The sequence below is a fragment of the Podarcis tiliguerta genome (assembly GCF_965153285.1).
Source record: "Podarcis tiliguerta genome assembly, chromosome: 4".
NCBI classification, from domain to species: domain Eukaryota; kingdom Metazoa; phylum Chordata; class Lepidosauria; order Squamata; family Lacertidae; genus Podarcis; species Podarcis tiliguerta.
Window position 1 is genome coordinate 53,337,593 of NC_139537.1, and position 18,139 is coordinate 53,355,731.

Genomic DNA, 18,139 nt, shown 5'->3' on the forward strand with positions numbered 1-18,139 from the left:
TCAAAGAAACTCTTTGAGAAACCCTAATTACTGAGAGCTTATAAAAATCGGTGCAAGTTCTGAAATTGCTTGGTGAGCTTCCCTAAGGAGACACAGGAGGGCAGACAGAAATGCTTCTAGGCAGTTGTCCATCACACTTTTGTTAACACAGGAGGACACTCTCTCCTATGCCTGTCAGAAGAAAGTCTCACTTCAATTCACTTATTCCCACGTAAGTGTGCAGAGTAACCCCCTTTCCCTAACTTCCCCTCCTCCCCCAGTTCTATATCTGACTTTGCTGATTTTTGTGGGTATTTTAAAAAATTGGCTAAACCATACATTTTTAAAAAAAAAAGTGTGTCTAGGATTGCAACCTAAGAGAGTGTTTATTCAGAAGTGAGATCCACTGAGTTTAATGCAGCTTACTCTCCAGTGAGTGTGCATAGGATTGTAGACTAAGTTTAATGTTTAGTAGCTGGGGGCCATAATTATGGAGTCTTAAAACAGAGTCTTTCCCAATGGGCATTTACATGGTTATGAAGCTACATGGCGATGAAGAAGGAGGGTGTGGGGAGAAGATTGAGTGTACCACAAACAATGACAGGTCTCTAGTACGGTCTCCAAGTTTCTGAAAAGCCATCCTTTGTGCTCAGCTTTCAAAACCGTATGCCTTTCCTGAAAAATTCCAGTATCTCCGCATCCTTACTGTTAAAATGGAAATGAAAATATTTAACCAATATGTGATATTTTGGGGCTTGATTAATGTTTGTATGATCCAGCCAAGAGAATGACTTAACTTTTGGGTATCTCAGTAAGCATAGTACCCAATTTGGCTTTTATTGAGTTTGCAAGCTAAAATTAATCTTTGGCTTTACTTGGGTGTTGTTTTGCTTCACACTGTACTCTGTGTTTCCATCAGTGCTGGAGACAGCTGAGTTTTGCACCTAGCAAAGATTAATCTCATAAAGTCTGCCTAGTAACTCCTGTGCTTCACCTTAAAAACTGATACAAGTGGCAGACTTTGGGGCTTCAACTTCATGCTGAGTACTTCTTCTAATATCAAGCCTGAAGAAGAGTTCCAGAGAGGTCAAAGCCTTGCTCATTACTTTGTCACATTTGAATTGATCCTAATGAAAGTTATGACCCTACCGCTGCTTTTGGATCCTGCCCCCACAATAGGCCAGAAAAGCATCTGTGGCTGTTAAAGGAAGACTGCTGTTCTCTATTCTCTGTGGGAGAAGTGCTGTGTTTACTAAACCATTTAGCTCTGACCTAGTTAGACATGAATTAAGAAGGTAATTGCCGAGGTGTGCACACTATTAAGGTATTTCTAGAAATATGTGCATATTATGGAATGGAAAATTTTTTCATTTTGTCTAGCACAGGGATAATACTGTGGCACCGACTGGGCTTGCTAGCTATTGTGTTTCAAGAGCTTCACTCTTCAGATCACTAAAACTGTCTGACATTTCCTTTTGCGCTACCTTAGAGATGCAAAGACAAATGTCCCAGGGGCTAGGGAAGGTGTAAGATTTCACATCTTTTAAAAAGGCTGAATTATAATAAGATCATTTCTATCGAGAATATCTTTTTAAAGCATGTTATTTGTCAGAATGTTTCACTGTGTTAATACTTTATTCTCTTATTCATGGAGTCCAGCAGCAAAAAAGGAGATGGCTCCTATGCTCTACATCATATGCAGAAATTTGTCTTCTTGACTGCTGAACCCACTGTTGGTCTCATCCACTCAGTCCACCAGAGCCTGTCTTTGCATGCAGGGCATGTTCCTGCCCTGAGATCCTCACCTGTTTAACCAGCCAGGTGAAGCCATTCCAGGAGTGTGGCTGCTGTGGGATGTTGACAGCTTCTAGGAGCCACAGGTGAGAGCTGAGTGCAGGGGTGGACAAATGGTGAATGAACTATCCAGAAGGAAAAAGTAGTGTCCCCCACCTGATATGCCAGGAGATACTGCCCCTCCTGGCATAGGATTGATTCCCAATCTCTTCCATTTCGTTCATCTTCGGGGTGAGGAACCTGTGGCCCTTCAGCATTGTTGGACTCCAAGTCCCACCAGCTCCAGCTACCATGGCCAGAGATTATGAGAGTTTTAGTCCAATAACAACTGGAGGCTCAGTTTCCCATTCCTGATATCTGTACAGATCACAGCTTTATCATTCAACGAACTTGCAGTTTATACCAGACAAAACATTTCTACCACATATTCCCTTTCCTAACCTCTAAATAAAATAATAGCTATTTTGATTTAGAAATGGCAATCCTAATGCACTAGGAATTCTCTACAATAAGTGCTTTGGAGCGGACAGCCTCTGGTCAGTTAGGCTTCACAATATGTTACATTTCCTAAGTAAACAGAAAGGGAAGCATTCACTATTTTCATGGCAGTGTCTGGTTGTACTCATTTGATCTGGCCCCTGTAATTAACAGGATGGGTGGCCTTAGCTATTCATAAAAACTGCATTAAGTGAAGTGTTTTCAGGACTGCCTGTTTGGTGAGGTGAACACTCTACGGAAATGGAGGTATACAGGGATGGATTTTAATGTGCAGTAGGAAGAAGTGATTATCATGCCTGACTCTTGTGCAATGAAAAACAAATGGTAAATTATATGCAGGCACACAACCTCAATCATTTGGTGTTGTGAAACAAGCCTTTCTCTCTCCCCCTCTCTCTTTCATGCATCCAATAGTTCACAAGGCAAAGCGGCTTGACTTCTCCTGGAGGTGGAACAAACATGAACAAAACTGCTTCTACGGAGGTAAAGAGCATATCCCAGTCCTCCATGTTTCCTGCATTTTGTGTTCCACATGGAGATACTTTACCTCCTTCAAAAAATACAGCATATATGAAACTTATACATATGGCAGTGATTGTAGATTCCAGAACCAAGAACTGTGAGTAGGCAAAGCTGGCTCTTAATGTTAGAAAAATATGTGTTGGAGTTCTAGTTTGTCTGGAAATACTGTCTTATAATTAACCAATAATCCCTTCCCAATTCTCACTAATCCCCTATTTGACTATCAGTACAGTGGTACAGATGCTTCAGGTTACAGACGCTTTAGGTTACAGACTCTGCTAAGCCAGAAATAGTACCTCGGGTTAAGAACTTTGCTTCAAGATGAGAACAGAAATCGTGTGGCGGCAGCGAGAGGCCCCATTAGCTAAAGTGGTGCTTCATGTTAAGAACAGTTTCAGATTAAGAACGGACCTCCAGAACGAGTTAAGTTCTTAACCCCAGGTACCACTGTAGTTACTCCAGGAGTGGGGAACCTGTGGCCCTTCAGATATTGTGGGACTCCAACTCCCAACAGCCCCAGCTAGCACAGCTAGAATTATGGGAGTTGGAGCCTAAAGACATCTGGAGGTCCTCTCCATTCCTGGGTTAATCCGTATCTTCCCCTCCCTGGTTGTGATCAGAGCGACCTCCACCCTTCCCAGGGCTGTAAACGAAGGTGCAAACTAAGCTCTGAGAAAGATTAAGGAGAGTTCCTGGAGCCACTTGTCTTCACGCAAGAGTAGTAAATGTCTGAAGAAAAACACCACAACTCCGGTGTTTCTAGCAGCTTATGAGAAATCCTGTGCGTAACTGGAAGCCTTAAATACTCTTACGCAAACGTTGGTTCAATAACAAAGCATTTTACCACCCGAGGTGGAGCAGCAAATGGCCAAGCCCAGTCTAATTTTGGTCCTGGAGACAGAAACCTCCCACAAGCGCCTCTTCGCTGCCCTGGCAAGAAAATTGCAACCACTTTGTTAATTATTTAATTGTTCACCTGCTGCCGGTTCCTGACACCCAAAGTGAGCGGGCCGAGGCGACCCACTCACTCGAATTAATGGTCGAGCCGGCCCTGCTAAAGAAAGCCAGCCTGCCCCCCACCCCACCCCGAAAGATGTTCTGGTCTCTCCCTCTTCTCCCCTCCCCACTTGAACACCCCCCCCCCCCGCCCCGCAGCGCCGTTCAGCGGGAGCCCCGCGTTTCCCTCTGCAACGCGTTGATTGGCCGCGTGGAGGAGGCGCGGACGGAGCAGCGCCGTCGGCGGGGAGGGTTGTTTGCGGAGCTGGCCGCCCTTCGGGGGACTTTTCCTGCAAGCAATTTCCAATCCCGTCACATCCGCTGCTCGGCGAGGTTTGGGAAGTTACTTGGCAATTGTTTGCAGGATAGAAAAAAAAGAAAAGAAAAGAAAAAGAGGAGGAGGAGGCGGGAGACTTTCTGAAGCGCCGCCTTGGCCAGAAGAAACTTTCCTGACGAGCCCGGGGGTTGTCGAGGTTCGTCGAGGCAGGCAGGCATGCGAGGAAGGAGCGAAGCCGACCCCGGGAGGGCGAGATGACGCCGGGGCGTCGAGGCACCGCCGTCCCCTCGCCTCTTCGCGGGCTCAGCCAGGAGCCGCGGGCGCGCGGCCGGCCGCTCTCTCCCCCTTAGTCGTCGCCGGGCGCCGGGATGGGCAGGGCGCTGGCAGCCGGGTGTCTCCTGCTCCTGGTGGCCGCGGCCGCCGGGCGAGGCCGGGCTGCCTTCAGCCTCCCGCTGCGCGTGTCTCTGCCGAGCGCCCCCGACGGCTCGCTCGTCCCGGTGCCTGTGGCGCTGAAGCCGCGGGGCGGCAACGGGACCGGCGGCAGCGCGGAGCGAGAGGCGGAGGGCTTGGCCTTGGCTTCCGACCCCAGCGGCGCCGTCAACTTTATGGCCATGGTGGACAACCTGCAGGGGGACTCGGGACGCGGCTACTACCTCGAGCTGCTGCTCGGCACCCCGCCGCAGAAGGTACGGGGGGACGCGGGTGCCCGGAGGGGGGCGCGCGGGCGGGTAGAAGGCGGAGGCCGCGGGGACGGATTGAATGCCCGTCAAGGAGCTCGCTGCATCATCTAGGAGCGGGATTCCCTCTCCCCTCCTCTTGTCGGTGTCGGGGATTCCGATTCCTAAAGTAGCTGCCAGAGTTTGAGTCTGGATACCTTACGACGAATTGCGCAACAATACCATAGGCTGTTGTGAGGAGCTTTGGGAGCTGCAGAAGAACATTAAAAGAGCCTCTTTGGATTAGACCAAAGTCCCCCCTCCCTTAGTCCAGATATTTTTGAACTGCAGCGCCCATACCTGAACATTGGCTATGCTAGCTAAGGCGGGTAGAAGTTGGAGGGCTTGAAGAATGAACTTCTTTCTGTTCCACCACCATTCCCTTATATTGGCTGACCTGCTCTCCTGCTATGGAAGAAGAGAGGGATTTTTTTACAGGTTATGCATAACTTCAGTAAACTTCTATCAAGCGCTGCCTCCCCCCCCCCCCATGTCCTTTTTCTTTCCCCCAACAAACAAATCTTAGATGCTTTCATCTTTGCTTGCAGGGAAAGAAAGTACTTTGTACTCCTCAGTATGTTGTTTCCTTTTCCGCCTGCAACTTTTCCTGCTCTCAGAAATTGTGTTTGAGATTTGGTTATTGGAACGGAGCGCCATCCTCCAAATGCAACAGCACCATAGATTTATGAATGGAGAACCTGTGGATGTTCTTGGACTGCAACTCCCACCATACCTGACTATAGGCCACACTGGTTGGGGCTGGTGGGAACTGGAGTCCAACAGTGTCTGTGGGACCACACATTCCTTATTCTTGATATAAAGGCATTTCAATATTGTGCAAATAAATGCAGACCTTTTCCTTAGTTTTCAGGGTATCCCATTTGCCTAAGCCGTTCCATTCACCCAAAGCATGCCTTGAAAGCCATATGTATTTTCTTGTATTATAAAGGGTTGCAGGGAAGTGTTAAAATATCTGGACTGTATACCTTAACTGTAGTTTGGAAGAAAAATTGAATCGAAACGTCTAAATTTCTCTTGTGGAATACCATGCTTCAATTAGCATTAATAACTAACAAGTACCTGACTTTTATGAATGCCATAAAGCCAAGAAAAACCTGTATGTAGATAAGTGACAGAGTAAGATTGTTCTATAACTAAAAAGAGGACTAAGCTGACTCACCCTTGCCTCAAGGACTATTTTTAAGAGTCCCTTTTAAGCTGTATATGTATAAGCAATTACACTCTGGGTTAATAACACTTTGGGGCTTTGGAAAACATTTGGAAAGCTCAGAAATTGTGGGTACCACAAAATGCCCATTTCACAGAAGAAGCAGAAACTGATAATTCACAGAACCCAGCCCTCCCTCCAAAAACAGGCAAACAAATCAAACACAGGCCAGAAAAGCAGCCCAAACCCACAACAAAACAACCCCCCAAAGTGCAAAGAACATTCAACTAAAAGAATGAAATGGTAAAGATTGTCTTGATCGATGCCAAGAAGGGTGCCTCAGGGTTCAGTGTTGTCCATGTTGTCCATACTGTGTTGTCAGTATGTTGGGGCCCCATTTGTATGTTTTACACTTTATTTTTCCTTCAATATACTTTGTATCCCTCTATCCATGAGTGTCTGCTTTGAGAGTAGGCTTCTTGGTTTGGGAAGCACTCTTGAGTATTTCAGTATAAGCCCAGCAGAAGAACTGAGTGTTCCTATGTGTAATTTTACCCAAGTGCTACTCAGAGTAGACACATTAAAATTAGTGAGCCTATGTCGGTCATGTCCTTTAACTTCAACACTGAGCCAGTAGGACTTGCGTTGAATGCCATCCCGTGTTGTGAAAGGAGACTTGGTTGGTAATATAATAAAACTGTATCGTATGCTGTTGCCTAAATGTTGATCAAAAGTATCTTTCTGTAGCTCATTACTGTGGACAGACTGATGGTTATATTATGTTCTCTTAGTTACCTCCATTGGGAGGGGAAGCTAGAGTTTTACAACTTGGACTCTTGAAGTATGAGGAGGGCCTCCCCTGTTGACAGTGTGTGTCTGTCTGTCCCTGACATTCTTTCTCTCTCCTCCCCTAAACATTTTACACATCTTAATCCTATCTGTAGGCAGAATACGGCCAACTCATATCCCATGCTGGTAGGCTGACTTGGAAGGTTTTTTTGAGGCCCATTTCAGTGAGTAGAACTCTGCACAGATTTGAAGGCTCTTAACAAAATCCTTGTGCCTTGAGTCTAGGCCAATGGGGCAAAATCCTCACTTTACATGATGGTGTCATTACATGACATAATATATGTGTGCTGCCATATAAACACTGAGTATTGTTGCATTTTGCAGGGCATTTTATTCCATGCAGTGCTTTCCTTGCCACCTTATTTCCATTTATCAAACTAGACTCATTCTGAACACAAGGGCACAAAGCATTTCTCCTATATTGGCAAGGGCAGTTAAACCTTTCTTTCTTGACTTTGAGAAGCTTGCCATGCCTAGAGTCCAGGAATCCTTGGTTTAGGATGCATGGAGTAAGATATCCGTGGCATCTAATGCAAAATGTCTCTTAACATCTTTACCCCTTTCCCACAAACCTGTGTGACACATCAATGTAATATACTAGATTCAGTGCATGTTCTGCTTTGACATTGTATAAGCACAAGTGGGAGAAGCAACAAAATACTGCAGTGTGAAGTTCAGGATGCCAGCCAGCCAGCCATGCCCTGTTTCAGGATATTCTGTTCCATTTCAGCACTCCCTCTTTCCCATCCTGCCCCAATAGTCAGCATTCTGTAACCACTGAGCTGTTTTTTGGTTTCCCCCTTTAGGGTTTTTCCTATATGATTTTTGTTTGCATGTGTTTGTGCTCAAGCCTGCTGATTTTACCTTCCCATTGTGTGTGGATACTGCATAATCCTTATGTACCGGTAATTCAAGGATCCATATTTGGAGAATGTGCTCACTGTTTACTATATAGGATTAATATATAATGTGGAAGCATCAGTCAAAGCAGATTCTCAAAGTAGCTGTTGGAACACGATGCCATTTTAAAATGGTTTCCCTGATCACTGAAGCATTGTTTAGTTGCAAGCATCTATATGCCAAAGGGTTAATGGTGTGAAAGGTGGCGAGACTTGGAAATGGTTGTGTGTCCACAATCAGAAGAAACCTGGTTTGCTGTCTACCTATGAAAACAGATCGGAAATAGTAAGGAACTGACAGCTTTGAGCCGAAATGTGTGTTTGACAACAGTTAAGTTATAATTCATCCAGTTATGAGTATGGGCTTGTGAGAATCTTGCCCAGACAGGAAGGACTCCTCTGAGCATGCCATATGTTGCTTTGCTCTGTGCCTTCTGGTGCCACTCATATCACTGTATGAGGAACTGACACGACTGCAAGGGGTGGGGGGAGGAGGCATACACAGTTTGAACATGAACAAACATTGTGCCTTCAGCACTTAAAATGCCACAATTGCAGGAAATTTGGCAGAATTGTCAGATTCCTTGGGGAACACCACCATGGTTTCCCACCAACAAAACCTGATGGATCTCAGCCTAATCCATTGCCCTATTAAGGGTGGGAAAAGATCTCCTAATATTTTAAAATAGCCTCAGGGGCCCTTATATTGGATTGGGGTAGCAGCATTAATGGGTGTTTAACCTTTTCTGTGTGCCATTTTCCTGATAAAATTAACCCTTCCTAAAACAGTTACTGTTCCCTGTAACAGGAAAGTACATATATGGTAACACTACCTATAGTCTCCATCCTTTTGGTGCTAATAGCAGCTGGAGGGGTGCAACTGGGGAAGGGTTAAATCACCCTTTATAGTGTGCTGCTCTGATAAAGCCTAACTACCCATTGCCCCGCCCCACCCCCAGCTTTTAAGGGAAGAAATTTGGGAAATCAATAGCAGATTTATTGTGCAACATCAAAAATAACATGGGGGGGGTTAGCATAAGTCCCATATTCTGCAGCTCTCTGATATTCTAGTTTTCATGTCTATACCAGAAAGTAAAACTGGCAGGAAATTTTTGCTTGTTCACTGATATTTTTTCTTTCAAAGAGCCTGGGAAGTTCTAGGAAGATTGTGAGTATTGTTTCTTAGAGCTCTTTTGTACTTTCTTTCTTTTCTTTTTTTTTACAGAATTACAGTTGCTAGAGAACTATTTATTTATTTATTTATTTATTTATTTATTTATTTATGTACACCCCCACCCCCTGCCCTATACCAGAGGTCTCAGGGCGGTTCACAGAATAAAATCAAAATATAACTCCACAAAATGCATAATCAAAATTAAAAAACCCAATAACACCCCCCAAAACCCCACCACATTTTAAAAGGGCATAGGATGTCACTCAAATCAACCAAAGTTAAAAAGGAACACTTTTGCCTGGCGCCTAAAGGTGTACATTCTTTGAACTGGTTTCAATTTGCATGCCTTTTACATTCAGATCCAGCTGTTCTACCTAAGTATTCAAGGTTGGGGAAAATGCTGCATCCAAATTCAGGTTTGAGAACTGTAACTTAATTCCATCCTGTGGGGAACTAACTTACACTTCCTTGTGTGAAGTCATATTTCTTTTTGCAAATACGTTGTTGCCGTATCAGGGTGTGTGCTGATACTGTGTAAATGTAGGACTAACAAAAAAAAACAGTTTAGAAAGGGAACAAAGTTCACTTTCCACATTACTGCTTTCATTTCCTGCACATTTTGCTATTCTGGCAAAAGACAGGCAAAGAAGAAAATAAGTGAGAACGTGTATTAACTCTTGCTTTACTGTTATGCAAGGTGAGATCAAGGCATTATTTTAAAATTATTCCTTGTTTATAGGTCCAGGCAATATTTTTAGATAGAAAAAAAGCACAGAAGAATGGCATGAAACTGAAATATATTACAGTATATATGAAGAGTGCTGTTGCATCAGACCAAAGGCCTGTCTAGTCCTGCAGTTGTTTCCAGCGGTGGCCAACCAGAGATGCTTCTGGGAATCCCACAAGCAGAGCATGCTGTGGTTTTCCACAACCTGGAATATAGAGGCTTGCAGTCTCTGATCCTGGAGGTATCAGGATTGTCCTCTATGCATTTGTTGTGACTTCCCTTAACACTGCCAAGTACTTGTACAGTGGTACCATGGGTTAAGAACTTATTTCGTTCTGGAGGTCTGTTCTTAACCTGAAACTGTTCTTAACCTGAAGCACCACTTTAGCTAATGGGGCCTCCCGCTGCCGCACAATTTCTGTTCTCATCCTGAAGCAAAGTTCTTAACCCAAGGTACTATTTCTGGGTTAGCGGAGTCTGTAACCTGAAGCATCTGTAACCCAAGGTACCACTGTATATGGCTTTCACTTCTTTTCCCCTAGAGGACATTCATAAGATGTATAATTTATTTAGTGCTTCCTAAGTGTTTGAAATGTTTCACATTGTTTCAGTAATCCATACAACAACACTGTAAAGTAGATCGGCACCAATATGCTCATACTGCAGATGTGAAGCTGAGGCTGAAAGACAGGACTTGAATAAAGCTTCCTAGATACACACTTGACTGGGGATAATCTCCAATGTGGTTAACTTCTGAGTAGCTATGTGGACTATAACCTATAAAATAAAGCTCTGATCTTTACTTGCATATCTCTAAAAATATTGTTTTTGCTGGCTGGTAAGAGACAGGGCAACTTGCCTCCTTTCTCAAATGCACCCACCTTTCTTGGTGGGTTAAATACTTGATCATCATTCCACATAAAGGAAAGTTTTATCAAAAATGTAACTTGATGTTAAACACAATCTAAGCTTCAAATATCTATCCTTTAAAGCAGTGAGTTTTCTCTGCAAGTGCACACGAGTTCATTGCTGAGAAAAGTTTTCAACAGTATCATGGGATCTCATGTGATTAAGGGATGCATTATTAGGCAGGATGACTAGTCAGATGATAAGGCTAAACTGTGTAATCCCGAATGTCCTCCAGGATTCTGAAGCCTGTTGGAATAAATGGGAGTTTGTACTGAAGAAGCCTTTTGTGGAATGGAGCTTTTTATTTTTTCTTGAAAGCCTTTTATTTTACACAGAACTGTAATAGTCCCTTGCAATATGCAGTTCCTAACTGTAGGACAGTACCTATATAAACTGCAGGATGACCAGTGGGGAGGATAAAGAAGCTCTACTTGTCTGTTGTTTAGTCATATCCGACTCTTCGTGACCCCATGGACCAGAGCACGCCAGGCACTCCTGTCTTCCACTGCCTCCCACAGTTTGGTCAAACTCATGTTAGTAACTTCGAGAAAACTGTCCAGCCATTTCATCCTCTGTCGTCCCCTTCTCCCTGTGCCCTCAATCTTTCCCAAGATCAGGGTCTTTTCCAGGGAGTCTTCTCTTCTCATGAGGTGGCCAAAGTATTGGAGCCTCAGCTTCACGATCTGTCCTTTCAGTGAGCACTCAGGGCTGATTTTCTTCAAAATGGATAGGTTTGATCTTCTTGTAGTTCATGGGACTCTCAATAGTTTTGTTTTTTTTGCCCTTAATGTACATTCCTTATTAATTATTGTTACAGCACCACAGTCCTCCAGTATTGGCAACAAAATAATTGCATTCATGGGAAGTAGGATTAACATTGCTTAGCACTGGTGGTACTGAATTGATGCTTAAAGGTAAAGGGACCCCTGACCGTTAGGTCCAGTCGGGGACGACTCTGGGGTTGTGGCGTTCATCTCGCTTTACTGGCCAGGGAGCCGGCGTAAAGCTTCCAGGTCGTGTGGCCAGCATGACTAAGCCCTTTCTGGCAAACCAGAGCAGTGCACAGAAACGCCGTTTACCTTCCTGCCGGAGTGGTACCTATTTATCTACTTGCATTTTGACATGCTTTTGAACTGCTAGGTTGGCAGGAGCAGGGACAGAGTAACAGGAGCTCACCCCGTTGCGGGGATTCGAACCACTGACCTTCTGATTGGTAAGCCCTAGGCTCTGTAGTTTAGACCACAGCGCCACCCTCATCCCTCTAATTCACGGGTGTCAAACACAAGGCCCGCGGGCCGAATCCGGCCCGCCAGACCTCGTCATGTGGCCCGTGTAGCCGCCGCCGGCCGCCAGACTTCACCTTTTATTCTCGCTTTTTTTTTTGACACAAGAAAGCCGCTTCTTCAGCGCATGCGCGGCAGCCTACAAGCCAGAGAACGTCTGCCCTCTAGCGGCGCCGGCCGTTCTACACAGGAAACCTCCACTTTACATGCATTCAGGAAACCTCCACTTGTTTTTATATTGAGCGCATGCCATCCTGTGATGTGACAGATCCAACGGCCGCCTGAACCCTTCTCTCCTGTACTGTAAGTCCTACAGATACAACCGGCCCTTTGAGGGTGACCAAACTGCTGATGCAGCCCCCCGATGAATTTGAGTTTGACACCCCTGCTCTAATTGATGCTTAGGGCTACTGTTATTTCAGTCTGCAATCCGTGCACCTTTTGTGCAAGCTGCCTCCATATGATTTTCCCCCAAATCCTTTCTTCCAGAGCAGCACCCTGCCCCAATTTTCAGACTTTATTTAAGGGAGATGCTTTGTGGGTAGAGCGGGCAGGGAATTCTCCTTCCTTTTGCTCCCATAGTTTAGTATTCTGAAGCCATGTGCTGAATCTTATGGTATGTTAAAAGATCGAGGTGGTGATCTACTTTGAATGCTTCCAAATAGTTAGAGAATCCGCCCAGCAGTCATCATGTCTATAACATTCTTCCCACATCAATCTTCATGCATTCAGAGCACAAATGTTGGCATGAAGTAATAGCAGATTTTGTTCTTTCTTCCATTCCAGGAACTTTCACGAGTGTAAACTTGAACACTGGCTTTAATGTTGGAAAATAAAATAGAAAGAACTGGTCCATGTGTTCCCAACACACCCTTTTTATCTTATCAACCTCTACCCCGCTGAACTCACTCACAAATTCTACCTATAGTACTAAGATATTCCCACATGTTAGCCTTTTCTTTTTTCTTCTTTTTTTTCTTTTTTTTTAAAAAAGATGAAATTTCAATTATTCACTAAGTTACTGTCAAACAAAATAAGAGTGAAATAATCAAAGGATCCTTGTATTAAAATGGCTTTGTCAAGATGATGGTTTAAAAATAATGGGTTATCTTTGTGATTTCAAACATTTGGTTTCCCTTGGGATGAGGGGTGGCATTTAAATTCAGTAAAGAAAGATCAGCATTTCAAAGAATTATATCTTGGCCTTTTGTTTGTTCACAAAGACTTTGACAAGTGAAATAGCTTGTTGGCGATACACAGCAAAATTATATAGCAGCAGCAGAAACTAAAAATGTGCTATATATAAAACAAGTATTGAATATTGCCAAAAAGGGGTGTGCTTTCAGAATTACATTGAGCATAGACTTCTTACATCGTATATAAAGTGCATCAAATATAATGTGTAGTTTTGAATTTATGATGTTTTGGTTTCATTAGTATACTTTATTCTACCATCATATTGAATCAGTGCTATAGTTAGTTGTAGTAGTTCAGGGATAGAATAAATATTAGCTTTGGCCATAGTGGTGTGTCTGCATTTGCCAAGTGATTACAAACATGGCATGATGCAAGCATCCTTTTATGCAAAACTTTTCACATGGTTGTATTCAACTTACATTTGACACATACTCATTGTTTACTAATGTAAACAACGGTTACACTTTGATACTGTTTTCGTGCCCCTTTTTTATAAGGTTTAGAGTGTTAACAGGTTACAAGAGCGCATTTTCAACTCTTTGAACGATCACTTACTGGTGAAAATCTTTGTTCTGATTTGTGGTAGGCTGCTGTTCATCATTCTGACATAATAGAAGGAATAGAAGTTTGACTCTTTAACACCAGCTGTAAAGAGTCTGTTGTACTTCAGATTCTGATGTGCCAAACAAATGCAAAGGACTGCTTTGTTAAACCTGTTCTACAAGGTAACTTGAATCCATCAGGATCTACTGTGCTTGAAAGGCCAACTTTTTAACAGTCTGTAATACTGCTGGAGTCTGTTGGGTGGCCTTGGCACAGAAGAAAGTGGATTGAAAGTGGCTTGATTCATAGCATGGACTTCATTCATCTTGAAAGAAGCTGAGATTTTCACCAATGTGTGTATCTAATATATGCATTTTTGTGTGTGATGCTTGGCTGGTGAACTACATTGCACAACACAGAAAAGTGTGAATGTCAAAGGATGATAATGTTTTGGTTCACGTAAATTGTTTAGGAATGTATGAATTTGGTAGGTTTCTCTTCAAATGAGAACTGAATGAAATCCCGCCCCCTTCCTACTTGTCACCTGTGGTGGTGAAATGTAAAATTTTGTTTCACATCCCATTTATGCTTTTCTTCCTTAAATAAAATGTTTACATTGCACATATAACAGGAAAAGCATCTACTTGTATTTTTATTAGCTGTCCATATGTCAAAGTTGGTAGCCACTGGGGCGTGTTAATTATAAGATAGATATTCAGGCGTGGAAAGGGCAATAATAAGGTGAGTAATGGATGGTGGATATTTGTGTAACCTAACATTGCACAAGTGTAACTGGTACAATATGCCCCCACCCCCACCATGGATTACTTATCAAATTTTGCTTGCAGTTTCAGCACTGTTTTGAACAATTTGTGTGATACTAAATAAACATTCTACATGCATGGCTCCACTTTCCTAGTCATTAGTTAATGTGTGCTTTAAAAAGCAGCAGTTGGTCAGTTCAGACCCAGGAGGATTTCCAGTTCCTGTCCCTTTAATGTTGACACTTAAAAAGCTGTATCAGGTTTCCTGTCTTTTAGCAAGTTGTTGATACATGGATATTCTCTCTTGTAGCTTTTTCAATAAATATGTGGGGTGTGTCTTTGTAAAATGTTCCAGATACAGGCTGGGTTGCCTCTCATGGGATCCCTTTCTTCTGGTTTCTTTTTGTCAAATGGAAAACAAAAAAAACTGCCGTTAGATTAATTAGCAGTTTCTGCTAATGAATAGAAGCAGGAAATTGGTTTGGAAAGTCTACTTTTATGAATCCATCATGGGTATTTCATGCTATTGGATTTGCTTTCCTGAGCCACAGTGGAGCAGTAGGCACTGAAGAAACATATGAATATGATTCGCAATTAAATCTCCCAACCAAGTGTCCATAATTTATGCTCACTTTGGTGAAAATGCCACAACCCTCTGGTGAAAGTGAATCATCCCAGACTTTAACTCTTGAACTGGAGATGAGGCAGGGATCATGCCTAAAGTTGTGTGGCAATCCCCACCACCTCCCCAGTTCCTGTTGGGGACTGGTTTGGCCACTGCATTGCTAACTATGCTATATACCAGGGGTCGGCAAGGCTTACCAGGCATGGGCCAGATCACTCCCGCGGAGATCCTCCATGGGCCGGACCGGCACAGCACGACACCGGAAATCACATCTGTGCATGACCATGGTGCCGGAAATCACTTCTGCGCATGCCCAGATGCTGGAAATTGTGCCTGGCAAACATCATTTCCGGTATCTGGGCATGTGCAGAAGAAGGAGTTTGGATTTGATATCCCGCTTTATCACTACCCGAAGGCGTCTCAAAGTGGCTCACAATCTCCTTTCCCTTTCTCCCCCACAACAAACACTCTGTGATGTGAGTGGGGCTGAGAGACTTCAGAGAAGTGTGACTGGCCCAAGGTCACCCAGCAGCTGCATGTGGAGGAGCGGAGATGCGAACCCAGATTACGAATCTACCGCTCTTAACCACTACACCACACTGGCTCTCACACCACACTGGCTCTCCAGTCCCCGTACCATGCTGCGCCAGTTTAGCGCAACGCATGGGGACTCGCTGAGCGGGCGGCTCGTGGACTGGTTAAATGGCCTCCATAGGCCGCTTCTGGCCCATGGGCCTTAGGTTGCCAACCCCAGCTATATGCACTGCCTCAACAGCATGGCACCAAACTTGTAAGCCCCTGCCGCCCTCTCCAGTTCAGAGCTGGGGAAGGGAGCCAAGTCACTGTTTTGAATTTCCATGTAGACACACAGCACAAGGTTAGGGACAAAGAAAAGGGCAGGATTCTGGTGATTGTGGGTTGTTGTTTTACTACCAAGACTCGCTGTGGACCTCTGCTCCCAGTCTTCTCCCTTTTACTTAAAAGCAGCTGATCCACATTAAATCAGATCAGTGGCACTACGAGAGGGTGGGGGTCGTAGCCTTCTGCCCTGATGGTTCATTGTTCTAAATCCCCCCACCCTGTGCCATTAACCCTGTAGCAGAAAACAATATGGGCACACTTCTGGAGGACTAATAGCTTTGGGGTTGCAATTTAGAGGTGGGAAGTAGCATGAGGTGATTGAACACCCTCTTCCAGCCTTGCAGCTCTGATTAGTTTCACAGTGGCCCTCAGCTGCTTTTTGGTTAAAGTGAACTCATCAGGAGATTCAATCACAGACTGCCTGCATCTTATTGGTTAGGCCTTGGGACTCCAGTCCTAAACTTACTTTCCTGGAAATAAGTCCATTGGAAACCAGTGATGATTACTTAGAGGTAAACATTGTTAGATGTTAGATAAATGTCAGTCCAATTAGGAAATAACCTATTATTAACTCCTGTCTCTTTCAAAATCAGATGAGTAATGCAGTTTGTTAAATGCAGCTCTTAAAAGTAATGTAAGTATTCCTTGCAAGTAAATGTGGGTAGAAATTTCAGAGCACAAGAAATCATTGTGAGATGAGCCAGCCTTACTCCACAGTCAGACTCTCATCTGGTCCTTTAAGTGGAAAAACAATCATGTTGTTATGTTCCTTCAATGCCTACTGATCCATTGCGGCTCTGAGAAGAACCTCTAATGGATTGAAGTGCCCATGATGGTTTCGTAAAGGTTAACTGAACAAATTCTTGTACTTGGAAATATCTCTGGGTGCATTAGAGGGAGAGGGAAGCAGCTAGCAGGTAAAGCCATAATGTGCCCAATCAAGACAGCATTAGTAGAGATTTCTTGGTACCTGGATTTTGCTTTTGCTTCTTCTCGAATCAGGGTGCATAAATGTGTTTTGCTGCTTAATGGGATATCTGAAGTGCAGTGAAACAACTTTGCAGATAAAGCTGAGGCTGGGACCATGTCCCATTTCAGTTGATGGGGCTTGCTTCTGAGAGAACACGTCTAGGCTCGCACAGGGCAGTTTACCAGAAATGTTCTGACTTTCTGCCACCCACTCCCATGTAGCTGGCAGGAAAGGTGCAAGTTAATTTACTACCTGCCATTTTGAGTACAGAAAGACAATGTGTTCAGAATAAAAGTCACCAGAACGAACAGGTGTAGAGCAGCGTGGGTAAGCTCCAGTAGCTGCTGGTACATTTTAAGGGACAGTAGAAGGTGCTGGTGAATTACCTCTTCCACCTGTGTGCAGTATACCCCAGGATACACATTTCTCCCCTGAAATACTCCGCTTATTGAAATGTGATGGATACATTCCTGATACGGATTCCCTTTATGAGTGGAAATGACCAGTTTAAGAATAGTGGCTTGACTGTGGCCTGCTTTGTTTAAAGAAGCCTGCTGGAGCCTGAGAGCCAGAATGCACCCGGAATTCCATTGTACTGATAGATTTATTTATTTTTTAATAAATTCACCTGGGGGGAGCTAATTTGACTGGGAAGCAATATATGATGGGACACCTTTCCCCATGCTATTTTACTGGTATATATCCCCAAACATAGAGCAAACAACAAATCTGGTGATGTTCCAGTCAGGACAGTGATGTGGGAGTAAAGAGTTAAATGTGCCTAACCCCCACAACCACTTCTCTGCTCAAGTTAGCCGCCCTGCCTCAGTGGCTGCATTTAAAAGAAGAAAATGGACTTTGGCTCTGACATTACTCTGAATATTATTATTTTTAATTCATTTTTATGTAATCAGTCTACTCAGATCTTGATATCTTTTACTGAGGGCATTCTTCCTGCCACCATCAGAGATAAAGGGGTGACCAGAGAAAGGGCTTTTGCAAAAATTACAACTGCACCATGCAGTTAGCATAATAATTGGACCAAGATTAATTATATTATTTTGTGGGCTTCCTTGTAAAGGGTTGGTGGAATATTAATCATACCAACAAATACTCTCCTTGTGTGCAATTTTTCATTTAGCCCACACTGGACTTTCAAGAACAGGTTTTTCCCACACTTTAGTTAACTTGAAAGAAACTGGAAGATCAAAAGCTATATTCTGATTTCATTAAAACGAGGCTGCCAGTGCTTCTTATACTCTGATCTCACATAATAAACAAAATTATGCTCACTAATTCTGTGTTTCCCCGAAAGCCAATATGATTACTATGAAGTGAAAGACTCGCATCTATGAACTCTATGCCAGTAATAACATGCAGTAACTTTG

General features: G+C 43.7%; 1 protein-coding gene across 2 annotated transcripts in view; it reads left to right on the forward strand.

Annotated features, from left to right (window-relative positions):
* Positions 1–4,017: 4,017 nt before the first annotated feature.
* BACE2 (beta-secretase 2) overlaps positions 4,018–18,139 on the forward strand; it is a 43,648-nt gene continuing 29,526 nt past the window's right edge. For both annotated transcript variants that reach the window (XR_014510674.1, XM_083438776.1), the window contains exon 1: positions 4,018–4,752. Coding sequence is in view for 1 of the 2 variants with exons in the window: in XM_083438776.1 (XP_083294902.1) it covers positions 4,435–4,752 (318 nt within the window). In the remaining variant the exon portion in view is untranslated. The remainder of the gene's footprint in view (positions 4,753–18,139) is intronic.